A 26136-nucleotide genomic window follows, 5' to 3' on the forward strand; every position below is an offset into this window, starting at 1 on the left:
TTGACTAGGAAAGAGTACACTTGCTGGATCATGTGGTAAGAGGTGGTTTAGTTTTGGATGTGCCAAACTGTATTGCTAAGTGGCTGGACACTTTGTATTCCCAGCATGTCTTGCCTTAGTGTTGCCCGTGTTCTGGATTTCAATCATTTTAATGGGTTTTAATTGGCTTGTTCTTATTTTAACTCACATATCCCTGGTAGCTGCAATGGGGAGCATCTTTTCATATTTACTTAGCATCTGTGATTCTCTTTTGGTGAATTATCTGTTTGGGTCCTTGGTACATTTTTAAAAATCAGTTGTGTTCTCGCCGTTAGGTTTTAAGAGTTCTTTATATAATTTAGATTTTCTTTTTAATCCTTTTGTTAGATTTTCTTTTTGCAGTCTTATTCTTTGAGATAAGAAAAGATCCACGATTTTACTCCAAAACAAGGGTCAATGACCATCTCACAGCATTATAGTTACCTGATACAGGTCACACCTCTAAATACTCATGTATTATACAGACAGAAGCTATACATGGCTCTCCCTGGAGATTTTTAAGGGGGTGTTTAACTGAAGGAAATTAGAAATAGCATTAAGAAAATAGGCCACTGATTAAAGGAACACTTACAGGGGCTTCTCACGGAGTGACTGAGATGCCTGACTGTTAGAGAAAAGGCTAAATGCTAACACCACGGCAGCCGTTGACACAGAACCTGCCTCGCTCCTTCACAAAGAATTATGGGATACCAGCAAAGCCCACTTCCCCTTCCATCCTCCCTTGTTTCCCTCTTTCATTCTTTCCTTCCCTCCTTCCATTCTCCCTTCCTTCCCCTCCTTCCTTCCTTCTGTTCTCTCTCCCTTCCTTCCTTCTGTTTTTCCTTCTTTCTTTCTTAGTTTAATCATTGTCTCGCTATATAACCACTATGTGGCCTCAAACCTGCAATCCTCCTGTTGAAGCAGCCTCCTGAATTCTGGAAAGGCATGTTTCATGGTGCTTGGTGGTATTCTTTCTTGACATTGATTTTATCACAGTACGTGTTCAGTAAAGTTATTTGTAATTTACATGCTGCTCCGCACATTACAAATTTTTAGAAGAATCCTTGTGAGATGCAGAATACAATGATGAACCCAGAACTACTTTGTCGATGAGAAGACTTGGGAAAGTAGTCATTTGATTCCAACAAATAAAACACAGTTTTGGGGGCTTCAGTACACAGCGGCAGGGCTGGGAGGTCCTCTAAGAGATAAATGCCATGTGTTCCTCCTGCCAATGTAAGGACGTAATCCTTCACCATTGTTACTAATGAAAATGACACATCCATTCTAAAAAGAAAGAACGGATGCAGATGAGTCACCTGTTTAAACACTCAGGGTTAAGAAATCGTATAAATTTCTCCGGCCCCTGTCAGAAAACATCAAAGCGACTAGGAGATCGGAGAACAATTGCCTTTTGATGCCAGTTATGCAGCTCGCCCTGTTCTGGACTGTGTGCCTGCTGCCAGGCCACCTGGCCCTGCCCCTGTCCCGGGAGGCTGGGGATGTGAGCACACTGCAGTGGGAACAGGCCCAGGTATCTGTCCTCTCTCCCGGGTTCTCTGGCCTTGCTGTCAGCATGCAAGCGTGTTTCTGAATGATCTGTCCTTTGGTGTTAGAGTGACCGTGGATGTTCCTGTGTAGTGTGTGACGCTCCTGGTTGGTGTTAGAGTGACCGTGGATATTCCTGTGTAGTGTGTGACGCTCCTGGTTGGTGTTAGAGTGACCGTGGATATTCCTGTGTAGTGTGTGATGCTCCTGGTTGGTGTTAGTGTGACCGTGGATATTCGTGTGTACTGTGACGCTCCTGGTTGGCGTTAGTGTGACCGTGGATATTCCTGTGTACTCTGTAACGTTCCTGGTTGGTGTTAGTGTGACCGTGGATATTCTTGTGTAGTGTGTGACGCTCCTGGTTGGTGTTAGAGTGACCGTGGATATTCCTATGTAGTGTGTAATGCTCCTGGTTGGCGTTAGTGTGACGATATTCCTGTGTAGTGTGTAATGCTCCTGGTTGGTGTTAGAGTGACCGTGGATATTCGTGTGTACTGTGATGCTCCTGGTTGGCGTTAGTGTGACCGTGGATATTCCTGTGTACTCTGTAATGTTCCTGGTTGGTGTTAGTGTGACCGTGGATATTCCTGTGTACTCTGTAATGTTCCTGGTTGGTGTTAGTGTGACCGTGGATATTCGTGTGTACTCTGTAATGTTCCTGGTTGGTGTTAGTGTGACCGTGGATATTCGTGTGTAGCGTTCCTAGCTAAAAAACAGAGTAGTTTTCTGTGAGGAGTCATGCAAGCTGGCTTCCAGGGCCTCCCAGAACTCTGATTGGGTGCCAGCTTCTTAATCTGCAGTCTAGGTGGACTTTAGAATGTCATTTCATTTCTGACCTTAAATTTTCCAATTCAGAAACTGGAGGAGTATAACAACACTGTCAGCAAGACGAGCTGGATAAGCTTCTTAATACAGTACTTTAAATATAATTCATGCTCAGGAAATGGACATATTAGTATTATTATTTATTGCGACTTGAAATTATTTTCATAAACTGTACTGGCCTCACAGTGAAGAGACCGACAGTCAGAAAGCACCAGTAGAAGGTGTGCCTTTCTTGCATGTGCAATAGACGTTATAACACCATCTTTGTTGTGCCCACAGGATTAGTCTACCAGACAAATGACATGACCATAGGAACTCCCATGTATGTAGTGGGGCAGACCATAAGGAACTCTGGATCCAGCACATCGTTTGATCACCAGCGCTATACTGAGAACTCAAAGTCACCTGATGCATATTCTTCTGCCAATTGTGGCAGGCACCAGGATAAGCTTTGCTAGCTCAGAAATTGTGTTTCTTCAAATATATTACCGATAAGTACAGTAATTAGTAAGAATAAAATGTCATTTGGTAAAATCAGATAATGATTGGTAAGCTTTAAATGTAAGAAAATAGAATTATATTTCACATTCAGTTTGACCTAATTGATATACTAGACTCAACCACATGAAATCACCAATATTTAACTGGCTTTTCCCTTACTGTTATGCTCAAATCCGTGGGTCCCCACAAAAGCCAACAAAGAAGACCGAGTCCCATATATAAAAGCAAAGAGCCTTTATTTTAATCAAGTTTGCAAACTCGGTCTCTCTGCAAGTCCAATGTATTAGAATATCCGGAGAGCCCCAAGCTCAATTAGAATTGGGTTTTTATAGTAGTAAGGTGGGAGTGAGGGGTCTCTGAGGTTCAGGACCCTTGATTGGCTGACATTTGTCTAGGAGTGTCCTGGTGAAGTGCTGGCAGGTGTTTCTATCTACAGGGCTTGGAATACCAGGAATTTCCTTTGAATGGTCTGCTCTTGGGTGAGGGTCGAATAATCTTGGATAATCTCGGCCTGTCAGGCGTTGTCTCAGGGTAAACTATTGAGACTCCAGACTCCATTTAAACTCACTGATGGCCAGAGTCCCAGGTGATAAAGGTTGGATGAAATAAAGAACTTCCTGTCTGCCCGGACTTAGATTATCATGGCTGCTCTCACATTACCAAATAGCATTTTAGGGGTTTTGATCCAGTTTTTTCCAGGATGCCCTTACAGGCATGTTTAGGCCCATTGCTTAGCACACAGATTGTCCAATAGAAGGGAGATGGTTATGAATTTGAGGCCAGCCTGAGCTACATAGTGAGTTCCACAATAGCCTGTACTACAGAACAAGATTCTATCTCAAATCAATAACCAAAGTAGAAAAAAGAGTGCAGACCTGTCCTCCAGAGAGTGTTGTCATGAAGTCCACCGCTCCTGAAGGGACTCATGTCTGTTATTTTTCTTAAAGAACATGTTCATGCTCATTGTAAGTGCATGATAAGAATGTGTTGTATTGAATGAGACACTGTCACTGGCAGCAAGGAGGAGAGCACAATGTTGACCAGTTTACTTCAGTAAAATGCATAGTTGTGGGAGGTTTCTAAACGGATATCCACTGCTCTGACACTAACAGCAAGTCACTGGCAGGCACCCTCCCTGAGCCTCCAGCTGCACCCTCCCTGAGCCTCCAGCTGCACCCTCCCTGAACCTCCTGCTGTACCCTCCCTGAGCCTCCCGCTGCACCCTCCCTAAGCCTCCAGCTGCACCCTCCCTGAACCTCCAGCTGCACCCTCCCTGAGCCTCCCGCTGCACCCTCCCTGAGCCTCCCGCTGCACCCTCCCTGAGCCTCCCGCTGCACCCTCCCTGAGCCTCCCGCTGCACCCTCCCTGAGCCTCCCGCTGCACCCTCCCTGAGCCTCCCGCTGCACCCTCCCTGAGCCTCCCGCTGCACCCTCCCTGAGCCTCCCGCTGCACCCTCCCTGAGACTCCAGCTGCACCCTCTCTGAACCTTCTGCCTCCCGCTGCACCCTCCCTGAGCCTCCAGCTGCACCCTCCCTGAGACTCCCGCTGCACCCTCCCTGAGACTCCAGCTGCACCCTCTCTGAACCTTCTGCCTCCCGCTGCACCCTCCCTGAGCCTGTAGCTTTTCCTAAAGAAGTTTCTCTCGAAGTGGATGGCAAACACCTGGTTGGTCACTGCCAGCTGTTTCTCCTCTCTAAGCATGTGTCTTTATATAAATCAGAGGTGAACTTTCCAGCTCTGCTTTACAGGGTGGTTATGAGGTTTTGTTGAAATAAATGTGGAGCAAATGTGTACCTGCCCCTAGGAAGGGTCTTCAGTGCCTTTGTGAGCTGCTGTCAGCTCTTGCCTCTTCACGTTTGGCTGAAGGTCTCCCACTGCATCGCAGGACACCTGGAGACTTTCAGATGTTGTTATGCACAGGAAGGTATGGGAGGGGGTCTGGTTTATCCCACCACCTCCCAGTGGGTGTGCTAACCTAGTGGGTATGCTAACAGCAAAAGAGTCCAAAGGGAGGAAGAGGAAAGGGGAAAGGGGACTGCAGATAAAGAGATTCTAAACAGATCTGCCACCAACTCAGTTTGTGGACCTGAACAAAGACTTGGATGCTGTTAACTGTGCTTTCTTCCCGAATGACTAACTCAAACTAGTTAAACAACAATCATGTGATTTCTTCTTCCCTACTGAAATGTAAATAGCCAAATGGCAGCAGCCCTTACTAGAATAAGGAAACTTAGATCTCCCCATATGGTCTATGATACCTAATAGTCTTACTTTGTGCTCCAGTGCTCGCTTGCTCTCTGTATGCATATGTGTATGTGTGTGTATGTATGTGTGTGCATATTTGTGTGTATATGTGTGTGTGTGCATGCATGTGTGTGAGAGAGACAGTGCAAGAGTGTATGTGTGTATATTTGTGTGTATGTGTATATATATTTGTGTGTATGTATATGTGTGTGTGTGCATGCATGTGCGTGTGAGAGACAGTGCAAGAGTGTGTGTGTATGTGTGTGTGTATAGGCTAGAAGTTGATAGTGGGAGTCTTTAATCATCTTCCTACCTTTTCCTCCCTGGCACTGGAGTTAAAGAAGCACCCAGTTTTTCACAAGGCCTAGGGATCAAACTCGGGCCCTCAAGTTTTTGAGGCAAGCTCTTCTCTAACTGAGCCTTTGGTGTGTTCACCAAAGACATGCTGATACTTCCAGATCCTCTAAAAATTAGTTCAAGCTATAGAAAGTGGGTGGTGTGTATTGAGAATACACTGAATCTAAGGATTCTTCTCTTCATCTTATGCAACAGCAGGCAGTGTTTTCTTGTCAATATTCCATTTCCCTCACTGGGAAACACTCACTTTATCCCATAACTTTACAACGACTCTGTCTTCAAAGAACTATTCAAATCCGCAACAACAGCAGGTAAAAGAGATGCATATTTTCAAATAAAGATCCTTTACTCTCTATCTACCAGAATTATCTTAGGAAATTCTACCTTCATGACTCGAAAAGAAAAGAAGGCAACAGCCTAGAGGTCAAACTCAAGGAAATGCAGAAATTCTTTGGCCTGCCCATGACTGGAAAGCTGTCCCCCCGTACCGTGGAAATAATGCAGAAACCCAGGTGTGGTGTGCCAGATGTTGCAAAATACTCACTAATGCCAGGCAGTCCAAAATGGCAGTCCAGAAAAGTCACCTTCAGGTGAGGCTTGCTTCGGCTCATTCTGATGGAGGCAACAAAACCTTTTCCCTGAGAACTCAAACTCTGTCTTCTTGTATGCTGCCAGAATCATGTCCTATCCTTCAGACCTACCACAGTTCACGGTGGATCAAATCGTGGCAAAGGCTCTCAGAATGTGGAGTAAGCAGATCCCACTGAACTTCAGGAGAATAAGGTGGGGGACTGCGGACATCATGATTGGCTTCGCAACGGGAGGTAAGGATGGCTCTGCAGGCTTAGTCTGTGTGCCTGTTCTACCTTTTGCTATTTATGTCAGTGTTCTCTTTTCAAGATTTAAACCCTTCCAAGAGCACTATAGAGGGCTGTCATTGGTGAAACATGTTTAACGTATGAGAGGCCTTGGTTTCAGTTCTCAGCATCACACACACACACACACACACACGCACACACACACACACACACGCACACACACACACACACACACGCACACACACACACACTCACACTGTTTTAAGATCTTGACTCCAGTGAGCCTTCCACAGATGGTGGTCACCAGTACTGAGCAGTGGATCTAATAACAGACACCTGGACCAGATTCACAGCTCATTCTATGTGTGTGTGGAAATGGCTCTTGGTGCCAGGAGCTTAACTCACTGGACCGGCTTCTCTCTCCAACTTCATAACCATATGATCTGAAGAGATGAGACGACCAGAGAAAACCTGAGCTGTTAACAGAAGTCATGGCATTGTCTTGCAGATCACGGAGACAGCTTCCCATTTGATGGGCCCGGAAACACTCTAGGTCATGCCTTTGCGCCTGGGCCAGGCCTGGGAGGAGATGCCCACTTTGACGGGGATGAACAGTGGACGGACGGTGATGGTACAGGTAGAGTGGGCTTATGTCTCCTCTACTGCATTTCCTTTCTAGAAAGCCCAGACCTACACCCAATTTTACTTTGATCACTGCTTTCATTATAACAATTAGAGATACCTTAAGTGCCAACTCCTGTAGTGCGTGCTTTAAATGTTTTATCTCATTTAATATCTTCTTTTTTAATTTGTGTGTGTGATGTATGTGGAAACCCATAGTGGGAGAGAACTGACTCTCACAAATTGTCCTCTGGCCTCCATATGTGTGCTGTGGCAGCACACGCACACACACGCATGCACACACACAAACATTAAAGAAAAATAAAGAAATAAGATAAGATAATAAAAAAGTTAACCAGAAGAGGACTTGGACACTAAACTGGTCATAAACCTAAAGGGGAAGCCGGGCGGTGGTGGCGCACGCCTTTAATCCCAGCACTCGGGAGGCAGAGACAGGCGGATCTCTGGGAGTTCGAGGCCAGCCTAGTCTACAAGAGCTAGTTCCAGGACAGGAACCAAAAGCTACAGAGAAACCCTGCCTCAAAAATAAATAAATAAATCTAAAGGGTAAACTGAGGGCAGCCAGAGCATCTAACTGCACTCACCTGGCCAAAGCTATCGAGAGCTAACGGGCGAGAGCTGGTGACAAGAGTGAGTTAGCTCTCTCACCACGGGGGACCACACAGAACAAGTTCTAATGACAAAATTAAAACCAACAGTAATAATATGCAGTGGATTAATTAATTCATCCTTGATAACCTGAGGTGGTGAACACAGTGCCCACACCTGAGGCTCCCAAGAACACATTTGTTCTGCCTTCTCCAGAAAAGCCTCAACACACAAAGATTTGTTTTTTTTTAAATATCTATGTTTTATTAAGGGCTGAGGAGGCCCCTGTGAAAGGGTCATGATCGTGTGACCCCCCAAAGGAGCCTTGACCCACTGGTCTAGAACCACTGACAGAGAAAAGAACATCCCATAGAAATTTCAACCCAACTCCATGTAATCCCAGGACTGCTTTCAGCCATCCTGAGAGTGTCTTTATAAATTTAGAACCAGCTTATAATCCTTTGCTGCCTCACAGAAGTTCTAGAACTAATTGTGTATATGTCACAAGTCCATTAGAAACTGTACAGTAATCACAGCCAACCAGGTGGTTCAGTGAGTAAAAAGGCTTCCTGAGCAAACCTGAAGACCTGGGTTTGGTTCTCAGACACAATGCAGAAGGGGAAACCATTGCCTGACCACATGTACACTGTAGCACACATGGGCCTACACTCACACACACACCATACAACGACAATGAATAAAACAAACTAAAACAGAAATTACCTACTGATTATTTTATAAAAGCAAATTAAAATTCCAGAAAAACCTATCTCTTAAAAAGTCTTTTAAAATTTATATTTTAAACACACAAAGATTTGAAGGGACTACATCTTTGACCTTTTCCCAGTTCCCCCTTCTTGCCTTCTAGCAAAGTATATTATTCTTCCCTTGAATTCTGATTTCCTTATAAATTGCCGTAGCCTTTCTTCTGCTCTCCCATTGACTCCTTGTCTGGGAGGCTGGTTTAGGTTCCTAACCTTAGGACACTTCTCTAAAGGACTCCTTCAGGCTCTCACTATTGTTCTGGTGTAAACATGAAATGTCCCTGAGAGCTCCAGTATTTGAACACTTGCTGTCCAGTAGGTGGTGCTGTTTGGGAACATTCTAGGGAAGCACGTCACTGAAGGGGGGCTTTGATGGGGCGCCCTCACCTTGTGCTTGCTCTCTCTGTCTCTCTGTCTTTCTCTTTTTCCCTCTCTGTCTGTGTGTGTGTGTGTGTGTGTGTGTGTCCTTCCTATGTGTAGATGAAATCTGACCTGCGAATTCCTTTTTCTGTCACCTGCGGTTTCTATCCCTGACTTTGTGGATTCTATCCTTCTGGACTCTTTCTTCCTTAAGTTGCTTTCGGGCACAGGAAGTCAGCGGTGCCAGAGTAGAAGCCAGTAGCTAAGGAATGCTGGGGTGGGGTGGCTCCTGCTTCCATTATGATGTGACAATTGCAGGCCTTTATACGGTTATTTTAATATTTACTATGTACACTTCTCTGGCTGCAGGCGTGAACTTCCTGTATGCTGCCACCCACGAATTCGGCCACTCTCTGGGTCTGAGTCACTCTTCTGTTCCTGGGTCTGTGATGTACCCTACCTATGAAAATGGCCACACAGAAGACTTCGGACTTACAGAAGACGACATTGAAGGCATTCAGAAGTTATATGGTAAGAGTTAATGGCTCTCGAGAAGAAAATGTCAGACTTGAAAGAAAGATGTCAAGAAATGGGGACCTGGAGAGTCACAGTGGGACTTAAACCTGGAAACCTGTTCAGTAGACCAGGGCGGTGGGAGGCTAGCCTGTCTGAGGCCCTCATCACTTCAGACAGATACCAATAAACACCTTGCTAGGTGAAGCAACAGCCTTTCTACATCCCTGAAGAGGATGTTCTATGCTGTACATGCTACCCATCAGACTAAGCTTCCAGCCACTCAGTCACCCCACCACAGCCCACATTTCATACTCTAAGCTTCAGAAGGAAGTCCACCACGGGACAGAAATGTCACCATCCTTCTTTGTTCAACTCAAATGCAGCAAGAAAGCCCCCATCCCAAGCATCATCCATAACTGCCCACTCCCAAGGAGTTGCCCTCCCTGGTTAACAGTGACCCACGCTTCCCTGTTGTTATAAACATGTAGGGAAAGTGGCCACCCACAGACATAACAGCTATGGGAACCCCGACCATGAAATCTCTCAATGTTTGTATCCCAGTTTCTCCTTCTTTGTTTTGAACAAATTCTAAAATCAACTTCATCGAAAGTAAAAGTCGGTCAGTTTTTGCTTGATGAAGCTCATTGGAAATAGAGTTCGGGAGACAGGTGAGGAGCATAGTAAACATCCATGTCCCCGGAAAACTGAGAAAAGAATGTTCGAGGGGAAGTGACCTGTGAAGAGCATGTGGCTTCCTTGGCCAAGTCAGGTCCCTGACTTTAGGTGTGGTGACATGTTTCTGCATCTTCCCCTTCTTAAAGCTAGACAGACACGAGAATCTGGAATTACATACTCACCAAAGCCTACCTCACACATAAATGAAGATGAAAATATGCTGTGGAAAGATCTGAGTCTTTTAATGACTAAAAAAGAGGCCTGTACTCAGGGGAAATTGTTTCTACGGGAGGAGAAATGAATGCAAGCATTTGCCAAACTTGGGTTCACTGTGGGTCAACATTTCCCAAGACGTACTCCTAATGACAAGAGTTGCAGAGGAGGCTATCACAGCAGCATGGTACCACCTGCTGTGTGGAGTCCTAAACAAGTTCTGTCTGTGTTGTTCTTACTGTCCTGCACCCGCTATGTAGACCAGGCTGGGCTTGCATATGCAGCAATCCCGCCCTTGCATATGAAGCCAAGTTCTTCCCACAGAACGCCTGTCTGCTTCCCTGTTGCTGGAATTAGAAGCCTGTGCCCCACACACCTCATCCAGCTGATACAGATGACTTTTTGGGTTTGGTTTGGTTTGTTGGATACTTGGAATTGAACCTGGGACAATGCTGTTTTTGTACAAAAGTATAATTTTCCTATGTGATTTATGACATCTTAATGTTCGTATTTTCTTCCTTAACAGGAAAGAGGAATGATTCGTAGAAGATGTAGACACTTCAGAGAGACTGTCTGTACAATTGGGATGTCTATTGCATTCCTCAATCAGAATGAGCAAACGCCCTTCCTGGACTCATGTGCTTCATTGTTTTCTAGTACTGGGGTGGGCTCTGCACCTCTGAGGCTCATCTTTACTGGATGATTCTGACTAGTCTCAGGTGACATGCAGTTGATAGACATAAATAAATATGTGCACAAGTAATCCCATTGCTATTCCATGGAGAAATTACTCATGTTTGAGAGAACTTTTTTAGTGACAAAGGAAGATGAATCAAAGACAAGGTCAGAATGAATCCAGCTATATTATTTGAGGTTCTTCTGGTACATCTTCCCCAAATGGAGCAGGTGGGCATGCCGCCTCTAGTTAGTCACTGGTATAGCCCCAAGCTATACCACTTCCCTATTCTTTGGGCTCAAGCCATCTCTGAATCCTCTGTGAAGCCAAGTTCTTCCCACAGAACGCCTGAGCTCCCGAGGACTTCCGGCTTCACAGTTACAACCAGCTCTAAGTTCCTGTCCCAATGCCTCTCCCGATGCAGCTGTATCCTCGGTTCCCTCTCCCTGCCCTCTACCAATCCAATGTCAGTATCGCCTTCTTTTTCAGCTACAACACATGAAAAGAACAGTGGTGGTAGGGAAGCAGAGTGGAGACAGAAGCTTGTTGATTTCCACCCTAGCTCTAGACTCAGTGAAAGACTCGGTCGTAAGACGTAAGCTGAAGAGTGACAGTGGGGACCCCGACATCCTCTGGTCTCTGTGAATGCACACCAATGCTTACACAGTCACACTCACGGGAAGGGGTGGATAACCATAATGTGGATACCTACTGCCCTGGAACTGTGCACTTAACCAAATCAGCCGTTTCTCCCTGAGTTCTGCCTGCAACCGTCTACTTCTCTCCAGGCCTGGCCTTCAGACCCTTGTAAAGCCAGGCTTCCACTGAAACGCAGTTTCCTGTGTCCTGTGTTTCATTTCATGCCCCCCATTCATTAACAAGCTTCTCTGGGAGGCAGTCTCTGGGGCATCAGGACACAGCCTCCAATGGCTTGACCATTCCCTCTTTCCTCTTCCTCATGCGTGCAGAGATCTCCCTGCAAATCAGAAATATATTGTTTTGTTGATGTAGCTTATGCCCCATCATACACTCTAAAGAGGTTCGTCCTTCGTCTTTTCCATTTCACTTAGAGACGTCTTTCAATGCTCTGAAACTGGGAAATACCAGCATAGCCACTAGAGATGCATCAGAGCAGTGAAGCCATAATCCACACTACAGTGTGCACAGACCAGAGATCAAAGACACTTCAACAGAACAAAAGACATCTGTAATGGCAAACAGGAAGTTGTAAGTTCGTGAACTCAAGCTCCTGATTCTGTAGACAACAAAGCAACTCATAAGGTTCACCATAAGCAAATGCAGTCATGCACCAAGCATCCTTTTGCTGGGTTAATACTTACATTCTGTGTTGAGCAAGAGAATGTCGTATCTCTCTTGCCGCTGGCATGGCTTTCCTTCCTTATCCAGTCTTCCCTCTATGCCCGAATGCCAGGATGCTAAGTTCTCCCAGCTGGGAAGGGGATGCAGGACTGGAGTGACCTATACGATGCTGCAGGGATGAAACCTGGCTCTGGGGCTCTGAAGACACCACCTCCTGAGTCCTGCTCAGCCAGGATGGTGTCCGTGTCCTGACCTCCCCATCGTGTAGGTGAAGGTTTCTCTTCAAAGTTTTCATGCCTGGCTCATGCCCTCCAAACAGTTGGTCTCTTGCTCTTATCTTTGGTTTAAAGTCTCCTGCACAGTGACTGGACTGGGTCTCCTGGGGCTTGTAGCATGTCTTTCCCTTGTATCAGTCTTAACAATGAAGCCCCCTTGACTGAGCATAGAAGATCCTTCTTCAATGAAATGGCATAAAGATCACTTGTAAATAGAATATTCCTTAGTAAATAAAGACCTGGGCTCTGTTTTAATTGGGATTAAATGCTGGAGATGGGAAAGCATAGCCCTCTCCAAGTGCAGCTCCTGAGAAGCAGGAAGCAATTTCCTGCAGGCAATCCAGTAGCAGCTAAAGGAGTGTGTTACTTGAGGGCCATGGAGAAAACACATACATGCCCCGAGGGCATGTACTTCTATGGCGTCTGCACACACATTTGGCAATGTTACAGGTAATTCGGGTTATAGCAATTCTGGTGCACTTGTTCTTCATGTTCTTTTTCTCCTTCCACACCAGTGGCTTCTGAAAATACGGATGTGCTGTATGATAATATGAGTCTTCCTGATCTGATAGAGCGGGCAGGCATTGAAGCTGTAAAGAAGGTCATGGGGGAAAACCTGACTAATGAAAGAATTGGGAAAATTTGGGGAAAATGCAGAAATTGTTTTTTACCTGGTTATAAAACTTGGCAAAAGAACTATACTGAAACAGAAAGGAACTTGGCTATGATGAATAAAGTTTCTGAGGAACCTAGGGCTTTTAGGGCTGACTGCCTATGGCCTTATAAATCAAAATTGGAATTGTGAGGACAAACAATAGGAAAGGTATGACAATGGAGTAAAACCCACTCAGCTATGCTTCTGTAATTGCAAGTAGTTAGCCTCTGAGGTGAAAGCCTCAGAAGTTGTTTTATGATTAACTCAGCTAAGAATTAAGAATGTAGTGGCTGGCACGGGGCTTGGGAACTGAGGATGTCGTGACGAATGATGATGCTCTGATTTCAGGAATCTTTATACGTCCTGTGAACTGCTCTGCCCAGGTAATGATTAACCTGTGGCAAGGAGAAAGAATCATTTTCCTTGTGTAAAATTTACAATACAAGACCGAGGTCTGCAGCTCGGGGTAGAAGAAGAAGCTGCCTTGCAGCTGATAACCTGTCAGCGTGCATCAGAACCCTGTGTTCAGGTACTCACTTCAACTTCCTGACATCCCAGATGCAAGACCCTCTTCTCTGCTGAGGCTGGTCCCCAGCAATGAAAGGCACATCAAGTGATAGCTTCCACCTTAACTCTAAATGCATAGCTTAGTACTACTAAGTACTAATTAATTGTTAATTAAAAAAATATTTTTGAGACAGGATTTCTGCATCTTGGGCTAGCCTAAAACTCTCCATGTAGCCAAGAATGACTTTTAATTTTTGCTCCTCCTGTGCCCACCTTCCCAGTGATATACAGGTGTGTGCCACCAAACCTGATCATATAAAGCTGATGCTAGAACAGGGAGGCTTTTGTAAGCTAGGCAAACATCCTGCTAATTGAACCACATCCCCAGCAGAAACAAGCTTTCCAGCCTCAGCACTCTGGGAATTTCCCTAAAGATTTAAATATCTTTATTTCATGTATATGAGTGTCTTGTCTGCAGGACTGTAAGTGCACACAGTGTCTGCAGAGGTCAGAAGAGGACATCAGATCCCAATAAACTGAAGGGAAGTTGCTAACAGCTGTGAGCCACCACGTGGGTGCTAAGAACTGAACCCCAGTCTTCTGTGAGAGCAGCAGCTTAACCTCTGAGCCATCTCTCCAGCCCCTGTGTGGGCATCTTTGATTGTGTGCTGTGGTTTGTTTGGCAGTAATCTCCGGCCTCTCATGCATGCCCCTAGAGCACCCTGAGCTGTGGCTGCAGAAAGGCTCTGACACTGCCCAGGGTCTCCTAAAGGGAGAAGTAGCCCCCTATTTAAGAACCACTGATTCTTAAATCACTAAAAGAAGCCACCAAAAACCACTAAAGAAAACTGATTCTTATTGCCTTACATGTTGGGTCTCTTGCACCTTTCCATTCAGAGCTGCGCAGGCTACTTTTATAACTTGACACAGGCTAGAGTCATCTGAAAAAACGGAATCTCAATTGAGAAAATACCTCCTTAAAATTGGGCTGCAGGCCAGTCTGTAGGCATTTTCTTCATCAGTGATTGATGGGAAGGGCCCAGACCATTGTTAGCAGGGCCATCCCGGGCTGGTGGTCCTGGGTTCCTTAAGAAACAGGCTGAGCAAGCCGTGATGATCAAGCCAGCAAGCAGCACTTCTCCATGGCCTCTGCCTCAGCTCCTGCCTCCAGGTTCCTGCCGTTTGAGCTTCTGTCCCAACACCTTTCAGTGATGGACAGAAATGTTGATGCATAAGCCCAATAAACCTTTTCCTCTCCAGGTTGCTTTGGCCGTGATGCTTCATCATAACAATAGTGACCCTAAGACAAGGTCCTTACAAGTCTCTAATCCTATACCACCCCATGGGAATGGAAAACCAGTATACAATTAAGGTAAAATTGGCCATTTTTGAAACTCACTTGAAAAATATATCACATTTTATGGAATAAAATAACTTCTATTCCAATGCGAAGATACTGTGTTTGTACTAATTTCACAAGACTTGTTTTTGTAACTGTGTGAGTGCATCTGAGCATGCGTGTGTGTGTGTGTGCATGTGTGTGTGTGCGCGAGCGTGCATGAGTGTGCATGTGTTTTCCTCTTTCTTCTCATCCTCTGCTGCTGCCACTATTTTTCCAAGTCAGTAAACTGCAATTTAAGAGGAGTTCTGAGAACCTGGTACCATAAAGCATACCCCAAAGCACATGTTTCTGGAACACTGGGAAAGCAGTAGGATCACTTGACCCATGGAAGGGTGGAAAAAGAGAGAAAGAGAAAGAAGAGGAAGCTGGGAGCTGAGAAGATAAAAGTTCTAAGCACATACTTTGATCCCCACTTCAGACATTTCATCTTCATAGTATGAGGGAAGAAACTAGAAAGGGAAAAGGCCTGTAATAGTCAGGGTATCAAAGGAATTTTTGGAAGACCTAAGACAGCCAGTGACTGAAGTTCATCAGCCGAGGTTGGAGCACGAAGGTAGAGTGGCTGCTAAAATGTGCAAGTTCACAGAAGCTTTGTGATCCAGGTGAGGCTTCAGGGCAGATGGAAACACTGAAGGCGGGGACTGAATTCTAAGTCTCTGACCACAACTGACCTCAGCTCCTATCTCCAGGAATAGAGTCAAGTATCCACCATCATGCCTGATAGTCTCAGTCCAGTCCCTAAAACACACATAGTAGGGGAGAGAAGAAACCCATGCAATATTCCTGCTCACAATCACCAGCAACTCCAGGGGACCTGATGCCCTCTCTGGTCTCCACAGGAACTGCACACATGTACACATACCCCAACACAGAGACACACACATGAGGTAATTACAGATAAACTGCATCTTTTTAAGAAGGAGAAAAACAGGAGATGCCATGTAGCTGCCAAAGGAGAAAGATGCAAGCTAGAACCTTACCCAGTAAGTCACAGCCTTGTGTCAATACACAGATTAATAACAATGGGTTAATTCAAGATGTAAGGGCAAGCTGGAAATATGCCTAGTTGTTGGCTGAACAGTGTTGTAATCAATACAGTTTCTGGGTGATTATTTGGGTCTGAGTGCCTGGGAAACTAACGAGCAGCCTCTGCATACAAAATGGCACCCAACATGGCACTGACTTCATTCACAAAAAAACTAAGAGAGCTTGAGAAGGAATTCTAGACACAAAAAAATACAGAGTTAAGCACAGCTTCTTGGTAGCCACATTTTTTCAGATAGATTCTGTTTGCTGGCAGCAAGCAGAGGCACAGATCCTTTAACAGAAGTCTTCCTGACTCGGTGTTAGTGGCAAAAAATATTGCATAATTTCTTTAAGATCCAACTTCCTGGTTTGTACTGGCAGAACAAACTCTGGCTCTTTCCAGAGGTCCTGCACTTAAATGGGGTCTGTGAACAGCGAGTTACAAATTGCTTAGTGGTGACATAGACCTGCTGTGTCCCTAAAGCTGGGGTAGTGTGCATGGCTCACAGGGACAGTGAATTTATCTCTGTTGGACTGGCCAGAACAAGCATGCAGGGCTGCAGAGTTGGTCCTAACCAACCCACTTAGCATTTAAAAAAAAAGGACTCCTGGTCAGAAAATGATTACAGATATGCAATAAAGACAAAATCAGATGAAAAAGATCTCTGAATGGATCATAGTGTTGGATAAATGTATGTAGGCTTAGGAGAGAGAAGATAAAGAGTATAGACAGTTACAAAAAATAAAACAAAGTCTTTAAAGAAACAGTAAATGTAATATAAAAGCACAGAATGACATAGATTAAAGGAGTAAAGAGAGTTAAAAATAAGCCACATAAAGATGGGCTATACACTGAGAGTCTGGATTATATATACTATTATGTTTTCTTTGAATTTTTTGACGACAGAGAGACATTTGATCCTAGGGGCTGCTAAGCTAAACTAATATATATACCTTAAAGATATCTTGACTTCAAAATTTGGGTCTAAGGATACGTTGTTTTGGAAAAGAGGTTCTGCTTCTGTTTCCACAGAAGATGAGAACCTGTGGATTCCTTTCAGGATAATATGGTTTGATGGAACAAGATCCCCCAAAAGGTCCCCGTGAATCCCTAAAAATACTTCACCCAACAAACAATAAGGAGCAGTTTGGAGAGAACCATGCCTAAATTCCCAATATAACTATTTATAAATGTTTATTTTCATTTAAAGGGGATTGGTTAATGGTCAGAGTCAATTTCCTTTTATAAAGGGGGGAGATATGATATAGAGACAAATACTTTGCATTGGTATGAATTTTGGTCTATTGATACAAATTTAAGGTTGCTTTTGTTACACTGTGTATATGTATTTCTGCTTTTGCTTAAGGTGTTATATTTGTACAGCTCATTTTAAAATGTAATGTATAATTAAGGAATACAGATTAATAGATAGAAATCTATAATAATCAAACTTTTAATTACATTAGTTAGGTTTTCTAGATATATAAAGATATATTTCAGTTAGGTAGATAATTTTCAACACTCCAAAGACCTACAGAACATGGCATTTAAAATGTTTTAAGAATTTAGGGGTGCTCTACTGGACCCCGCCCTGCCTGCCACGTTCTTCCTTTTGTACCCGGCTCATTGGGCTACCAGCCATCCCTGTTTAGGTGCTGAGGATGGGAACGGTTCCTGCTTCTACACTGAGGAGATACACCCAGAGAGTCAGTGACAGCAAAGTCTGGACCAAGATACCAGGCCTCTCCTGGCTCCATTTGAAGGAAAAGATGGGAAGGCGCCAATGCAAGAATTCCTCCAACAACCTGAAAGACAACATGACATCACCAGAATCCAGGGATCCCAAAATAAGAAGAATTGTACACCCTACCCCAGAAGAATTAGAAGAAATCAACTCAAAAGTGAATTATATGAAAATAATAGAGGACCTTAAACAGGAGTTGAAAAACTGCCATAAACAATTAGAGATTACAAACAAAAAGGTAGAAGAAATGAATAAATCGCTCAAAGATACCCAAGAAAACCAAGAGAAACAAGAAAAAGCAATCAAACAAGTAAAGGAAGCAGTTCAAGACTTGAAGAATGAAATGGAAGTAATGAAGAAAACACAAACTGAGGGAAGGATGGAGATGGAAAATCTGGGTAAACGAACAGGAACTACAGAGACAAGTACTACCAACAGATTACAAGAGATAGAAGAAAGAATGTCAGACACTGAAGATACCATAGAGAAAATAAACACACTGATCAAAGAAAACAGCAAAACCAACAAATTCTCATCACAAAACATACAGGAAATCTGGGATACAATAAAAAGACCAAACCTAAGAATTACAGGGTTAGAAGAAGAAGAAGAAGTACAGCTCAATGGTCCAGAAAATATATTTAATAAAATTATAGAAGAAAACTTTTCCAACCTAAAGAAAGATATTCCTTTGAAGGTTCAAGAAGCATACAGAATACCGAATAGACTGGACCAAAAAAAAAAAAATCTCCTCGCCATATAATAATCAAAACACAAAACATACAGAATAAAGAAAGAATATTAAGAGCTGCAAAGGAAAAAGGCCAAGTTACTTATAAAGGTAAACCTTTCAGACTTACACCTGACTTCTCTATGGAAACCATGAAAGCCAGAAGGTCCTGGATAGATGTACTGCAGAAACTAAGAGACCATGCATGCAAGCCCAGACTACTATACCCAGTCAAGCTTTCATTCACTATAAATGGAGAAAACAAAATTTTCCAGGATAAAAACAAATTTAAACAATACGTAGCCATAAATCCAGCCTTACAGAAAGTAATAGAAGGAAAATTACAACCCAAGGAGTCCAACAATGCCCACAATAACTCAGACATCTAATGACCCTTCACCAGCACAACTCGAAGAAGGGAAACACACAAACTCTACTACCAAAAAAAAAAGTAAGAAAAAGAAAAAAGAAAAAATGACCAGAGTTAACAACCACTGATCATTAATATCACTTAATATCAATGGACTCAACTCACCTGTAAAGAGGCACAGGCTAAGAGATTGGATACGAAAACAGGATCCAACATTCTGCTGTTTACAAGAAACACACCTCAACCACAAAGACAGACATCTACTCAGAATAAAGGGCTGGGAAAAGATTTATCAATGGACCTAAGAAACAAGCAGGTGTGGCCATACTAATTTCTAACAAAGTTGACTTCAAACTAGAATCAATCAGAAGAGATGGAGAGGGACATTTTTTACTCATAACAGGAACAATTCATCAATCCTGAATATCTATGCCCCTAATATAAAAGCACCCACTTACGTAAAAGAAACATTACTAAAACTCAAGGCAGTCATCAAACCACACACACTAATAGTGGGAGATTTCAACACTCCTCTCTCACCAATGGACAGGTCACTCAGACAGAAACCTAACAGAGAAATAAGAGGATTAAGGGAGGTAATGAATCAAACGGACTTAACAGACATCTATAGATCATTCCACCCAAATAGGAAAGAATATACCTTCTTCTCTGCAGCTCATGGAACCTTCTCAAAAATTGACCACATACTCAGCAACAAAGCAAAATTACAGTTACAAAAAAATATTAGTAACCACCTGTGTCTTATTGGATCACCATGGATTAAAGTTAGAATTCAACAACAATGCTACCCCTAGAAAGCCTACAAACTCATGGAAACTGGACAGTCAACTACTGAACCACACCTGGCTCAAGGAAGAAATAAAGAAAGAAATTAAAGTCTTTCTTGAATTCAATGAAAATAAAGACTCAACATATTCAAACCTATGGGACACTATGAAAGCAGTGCTAAGAGGAAAGTTCATAGCACTAAGTGCCCACTTAAAGAAAACGGAGAAAGCACACATTGGAGACTTAACTGCCCACCTTTAAGCTCTAGAAAAAAAGAAGCAGACTCACCTAGGAGGAATAGAAGACTGGAAATAATCTAACTAAGGGCTGAAATCAACAAAATAGAAACACAGAAAACAATCCAAAGAATCAATGAAACAAAAAGCTGGTTCTTGGAGAAAATCAACAAGATTGATAAACCCCTATCCAAACTAATCAAATGGCGGAGAGAGAATACACAAATTAACAAGATCAGAAATGAAAAGGGAGACATAACCACAGACACAGAGGAAATTCAGAAAATCATTAGATCTTACTACAAAAGCCTATATGCCACAAAATTGGAAAATGTTAAAGAAATGGACACTTTTTTAGATAAGTACCATACACCAAAGTTAGACCAGGACCAGGTGAACAATCTAAATAGATCTGTTAGTCGCGAAGAATTAGAAGTTGTTATAAAAAAACCTCCCTACCAAAAAAAGCCCAGGTCCAAACGGTTTCAATGCAGAATTCTACCAGAACTTCCAAGAAGACCAAATACCTATACTCCTTAATGTATTTCACAATATAGAAACAGAAAAGTCATTGCCAAATTCCTTTTATGAAGCTACAGTTACCCTGATACCAAAACCACACAAAGACTCAACCAAGAAAGAGAATTATAGACCAATCTCACTCATGAACATCGATGCAAAAATCCTCAACAAAATACTGGCAAACCGAATCCAAGAACACATTAGAAAAATTATCCATTATGATCAAGTACGCTTCATCCCAGGGATGCAGGGCTGGTTCAACATACGAAAATCTATCAATGTAATTCATCATATAAATAAACTGAAAGAAAAAAATCATATGATCATTTCATTAGATGCTGAAAAAGCATTTGACAAAATTCAACATCCCTTTATGATAAAGGTCTTATCTTAGAGAGACTAGGGATACAAGGGTCATACCTAACTATAATAAAAGCTATTTATAGCAAGCCGACAGCTAACATCAAATTAAATGGAGAGAAACTCAAAGCCATCCCACTAAAATCAGGAACACGACAAGGCTGTCCACTCTCTCCATACCTTTTCAATATAGTGCTTGAAGTTCTAGCAATAGCAATAAGACAACATAAGGGGATCAAAGGGATTCGAATTGGAAAGGAAGAAGTTAAACTTTCATTATTTGCAGATGATATGGTAGTGTACATGAGCGACCCCAAAAACTCCAGCAAAGAACTCCTACAGCTGATAAATACCTTTAGTAGCGTGGCAGGATACAAGATCAATTCCAAAAAATCAGTTGCCCTCCTAAACACAAAGGATAAGGAAGCAGAGAGGGAAGTCAGAGAAGCATCACCTTTCACGATAGCCACAAATAGCATAAAATATCTTGGGGTAACTCTAACCAAGGATGTGAAGGATCTATTTGAACTTTAAGTCCTTGAAGAAAGAAATTGAGGAGGATACCAGAAAATGGAAGGATCTCCCTTGCTCTTGGATTGGGAGGATCAACATAGTAAAAATGGCAATTCTACCAAGGGCAATTTGTAGATTCAATGCAGTCCCCATTAAAATCCCATTGAAATTCTTCACAGATCTTGAGAGGACATTAATCAACTTTATATGTAAAAACAAAAAACCCAGGATAGCCAAAACAATCTCATACAATAAAGGAACTTCTGGAGGCATTACCAGCCTGACTTCAAACTCTATTACAGAGCTTCAGTATTGAAAACAGCTTGGTATTGGCATAAAAACAGAGAAGTCGATCAATGGAAAAGAGTAGAAGACCCAGATTTTATTCCACAAACCTATGAACACCTGATTTTTGATAAAGGAGCTAAAAGTATTCAATGGAAGAAAGAAAGCATCTTCAACAAATGGTGCTGGCAGAACTGGTTGTCAACCTGTAGAAGAATGAAAATAGATCCATATCTATCACCATGCACAAAACTCAAGTCCAAATGGATTAAAGACCTCAATATAAGTCTGAACACACTGAACCTGATAGAAGAGAAAGTGGGAAGTACTCTACAACATATGGGCACATGAGATCACTTCCTACGCATATCCCCAGCAGCACAGACATTAAGGACAACATTGAATAAATGGGACCTCCTGAAACTGAGAAGCTTCTGTAAAGCAAAAGACACTGTCACTAAGACAAAAAGGCAACCCACTGACTGAGAGAAGATCTTCACCAACCCTGCAACAGATAAAGGTCTGATCCCCAAAATATATAAAGAACTCAAGAAACTAGTCTTTAAAATGCTAATTGACCCAATTAAAAAATGGGGCACTGAACTGAACAGAGAATTCTCAACAGAAGAAATTCAAATGGCCAAAAGACACTTAAGGTCTTGCTCATCCTCCTTGGTGATCAGGGAAATGCAAATTAAAACAACTTTGAGATACCATCTTACACCTGTCAGAATGGCTAAAATCAAAAACACCAATGATAGCCTTTGCTGGAGAGGTTGTGGAGTAAGGGGTACACTCACCCATTGCTGGTGGGAATGCAAACTTGTGCAACCACTTTGGAAATCAGTGTGGCGATTTCTCAGGAAATTCGGGATCAACCTACCCCAAGATCCAGTAATACCACTTTTGGGAATATACCCAAGAGATGCCCTATCATATGACAAAAGCATTTGTTCAACTATGTTCATAGCAGCATTATTTGTAATAGCCAGAACCTGGAAACAACCTAGATGCCCTTCAATGGAAGAATGGATGAAGAAAGTGTGGAATATATACATATTAGAGTATTACTCAGCAGTAAAAAACAATGACTTCTCGAATTTTGCATGCAAATGGATGGAAATAGAAAACACTATCCTGAGTGAGGTATCCCAGATCCAAAAAGATGAACATGGGATGTACTCACTCATAATTGGTTTCTAGCCATAAATAAAGGACATTGAGCATATAATTTGTGATCCTAGAGAAGCTAAATAAGAAGGTGAACCCAAAGAAAAACATATAGTCATCCGTCTGGATATGGGAAGTAGACAAGATTGCAGGGCAAAACCTGGGAACTTTGGGGATGAGGTGGCATGGGGCTAAGGGTGAATGGGGTGAGAAACGTGAGAAGGGGAGAATGGGGGGGAGCTTTGGGGAATGGGATGGTTGGGATAAAGGAAGCTTGGACACAGGAGCAGAGAAATATATATCCTAATTAAGGGAGCCATCTTAGGGTTGGCAAGAGACTTGACTCTACAGGGGCTCGCAGGTGTCCAGGGAGATGTCCCCAGCTAGTACCTTGAGCAACTGAGGAGAGGGAACCTGAAACGACCCTATCCTATAGCCATACTGATGAATATCTTGCATATCACCTTAGAACCTTCATCTGGTGATGGATCGAGATAGAGACAGAGACCCAAATTGGAGCACCGGACTGAGCTCTTAAGATCCAAATGAGGAACAGAAGGAGGGAGAACGTGAGCAAGGAAGTCAGGACGCGAGGGGTGCACCCACCCACTGTGACAGTGGAACTGATCTATTGGGAGCTCACCAAGGCCAGCTGGACTGGGACTGAATAAGCATGGGATGAAACCAGACTTTCTGAACGTGGCGGACAATGAAGGCTGATGAGAAGCCAAGGACAATGGCACTAGGTTTCGATCCTAATACATGAAGTGGCTTTGTGGGAGCCTAGCCTGTTTGGATGTTCACCTTCCTGGTCCTGGATAGAAGTGGGAGGACCTTGGACTTCCCGCAGGGCAGGGAATCTGGACTGCTCTTCATTCTCGAGAGGGAGGGGGAATGAAGTGGGGGGAGGGGGAGAGGGGAGTGGGGGAAGAGCAATGTGCGAGGAGGGGGAGGGTAATGGGAAACGGGGAGGAGGCGGAAATTTTTTTTTTTTTTGCAACAACTAAAAAAAATAAAATAAACAAAAAAAAAGAAAAAGAATTTAGGCTTATCTTAATAGTGAGGCATGTCTGTTTCTGGCAGCACCAATCTACTTCAAGAGGATGGTGGGCATTGAAGAGGCTCTTTATGGAGTTTGCTAGCCATTTGGGCAAGAAACTGCTCTTGCATGGACTGCTTTATGGTATGTTGTATGAAATGTACATGCAGGACCCACAGAAAAATGACTGCTGAACTTTCCAAAAAATGGAATGGTTCTTCAGGATTCCTGCTTCACAGAAGAAACTGCCAGACATTCTGCAGGACACAGAAGAAAGAAACTGGTGAACTTTGTCATTACAAGGCAGAACTGATCTTCAAATTTCCTGTTTCATGGAAAAGTCTGCTGAATTCTATGGGCCTGTAGGCTGAAGATGGATGCCTCAATATTACATAAAAACTTTGGATGACTGTCCAGGCAGTGAGATGTCTCTGTCATTTCTAGAACTTTAGAAGTTGCTTACAATGTGCTTCCTGTTTACTTAGGCAATATTATATCCTTCTGGGGTCTTTGAAGAGTTGAAGACAGTTATAGTTTTCCTTACTTTTGATAAAAGATAAATTAAATATAAATATTGTAACTGTAATTCTTGCTTGATACCTGTTTTGTTATATGTAATTTTACTATGTTAAAATTAAAACCTTCCTTTTTATTTAGACAGAAAAAAGGAGATGATGTGGGATTCCCCTCTGTATGCTGTGAATATGTTTTAATTAATTACCATTAATTTTTTAAAAAGCTGTTTCAGCCAATAGCTTAGCAGAGCAAAGCAAGGTGGGAAATTCGAACAGAAATTTATAGAGAAAGTAGGCAGAGTCAGAGAGACACCATGTAGCAGTCAAAGGAGAAAGATGCCAGTCAGAACCTTACCTGGTAAGTCACAGCCTCGTGGCAATACACATATTAATAACAATGGGTTAATTCAAGATATAAGAGCTAGCTAGAAATGTGACTGAGTCATTGGCCAGTGTTGTAATTTGAGAGAGAGAGAGAGAGAGAGAGAGAGAGAGAGAGAGAGAATTCTTTCTTCAGTAGGTGGCATCTTAACTCACTCAGGTATGCTGATCAGAACACTAGACATAGCACAGACAAGAATGAACTTGACACAGTGAACTCAAATTGTTTTAAATGTAAGTCTTCCAGAAAAGTCAATTGCCTGCCAGTTTTTTTTAAGGGCAAATATAAATATTTTGGGATCACTTCTCACATCTTTCTTCTCTAAGAAGTACCCTTGACCTTCAGCAGACCTTGCTGGCCAAGGTCTGCTGTCCTACCTGTCCTACTTCTTGCTGTAGTCACTTGGAAAAGCAACAGACACCTGCCCCAGACATAGGCCACCAGGCACCTTCTTCAGAATACAAACTTTCACTCATATTTTCAGTATGTATTGTTTTTCATGCTCCAGGCACTGTTTTAACCTTGAGGGTGTGATCCCAAACCAAGAATGTCATGTGCTCATGGACCAGCAAAACTCACCACAGTGAAGTAACAGCCCTAGAGAGAAGAAATGGACTGAATCCCTACACATCACTTCAGTGGGTATGGGAATGGGAACTCAGAGCTGAGGATTTTTTTTTAATGTTTGTTTTGTTTTGTTTTTTGGTACTGAGGTACGGCTGCTGAGGACTCCAGAAGTTCTGTGGGACTTTCTCTACCCAAAGTCATCCTGCTCAGTCCCATTTGGGCTTCCTAAGAGATGATGTTTCTGTTCAATAATTCCCTTTTGGCTACTCTAGGACAGAGCTTCTGTAAAAGAAAAGGCCGTATTGGGCAGGGTTGTCTGGAGCAACAGAACCAGTAAAGGCGGGGAGGTAGTTCAACAGTGGCTATCTGCACACTTGGGGACCTCTAAAGCTGGTTGCCTCTGCTGTCCCAGTCTAATGCTGGAGGCTTGCTGGATTCCTGGAGAGTCATTGTGTGAAGTCTAAGTTGGACGGCAGAAGAAACTGGAGTGTGTAGTCAGAGGGAGCAGTGTCTGAAGAGATGGACACACTCACTCAGGGAGCGGCTGTGAGGGTGGGTAGGCACAGTCAGCTCCTCCCTTGGAACTCATTGTATGTGAGCTGCCTGTTGGACGATAACACCACCTTGAGAGTGGGTCTTCTCACTCAGAGCTCTTTAGAAATGGCCATAGGTGTGTCTCTTAAGGTGATCACTTGAGGTTTCTCACTGACATCTTCATCTCCTCATTAGGTTCATTTACCATCCTTGTCTTGAAACATTCCAGAAAAATAGACGTCAAAAATACAGAACAAGAGCCAGACCAAGTGAGTGACATAAGGAGTCCATTGCTCTCTGTGCCCAGTGTGGCGCTAGCCACAGCTGCCCTTGTGGTGCTGTTCCTAATGCAAAATAACACATGGAACAGAAAGAAAACAAAAGGGCCTTAACTTCTGTTTGATAACTGCTCGTGCTCTTCCCTCCAAGACAGACCTGGAATTCCCCAG

At 43.1% G+C, this 26136-nt stretch overlaps 1 protein-coding gene across 1 annotated transcript; it reads left to right on the forward strand.

Annotated features, from left to right (window-relative positions):
- The first annotated feature begins 1415 nt into the window (after positions 1 to 1415).
- On the forward strand, positions 1416 to 10818 carry Mmp7 (matrix metallopeptidase 7). The gene is made up of 6 exons (XM_041657699.1): positions 1416 to 1552; positions 5857 to 6083; positions 6169 to 6317; positions 6820 to 6948; positions 9035 to 9196; positions 10596 to 10818. Exons 1-6 carry the CDS (start codon positions 1436 to 1438, stop codon positions 10613 to 10615), a joined length of 804 nt encoding a protein of 267 aa, XP_041513633.1. The 5' UTR covers positions 1416 to 1435; the 3' UTR covers positions 10616 to 10818.
- Positions 10819 to 26136: the final 15318 nt, after the last annotated feature.

Source organism: Microtus oregoni, unplaced genomic scaffold, assembly GCF_018167655.1.
Source record: "Microtus oregoni isolate MIOR12 unplaced genomic scaffold, Mior012 000008F_ref0000371, whole genome shotgun sequence".
NCBI classification, from domain to species: Eukaryota; Metazoa; Chordata; class Mammalia; order Rodentia; family Cricetidae; genus Microtus; species Microtus oregoni.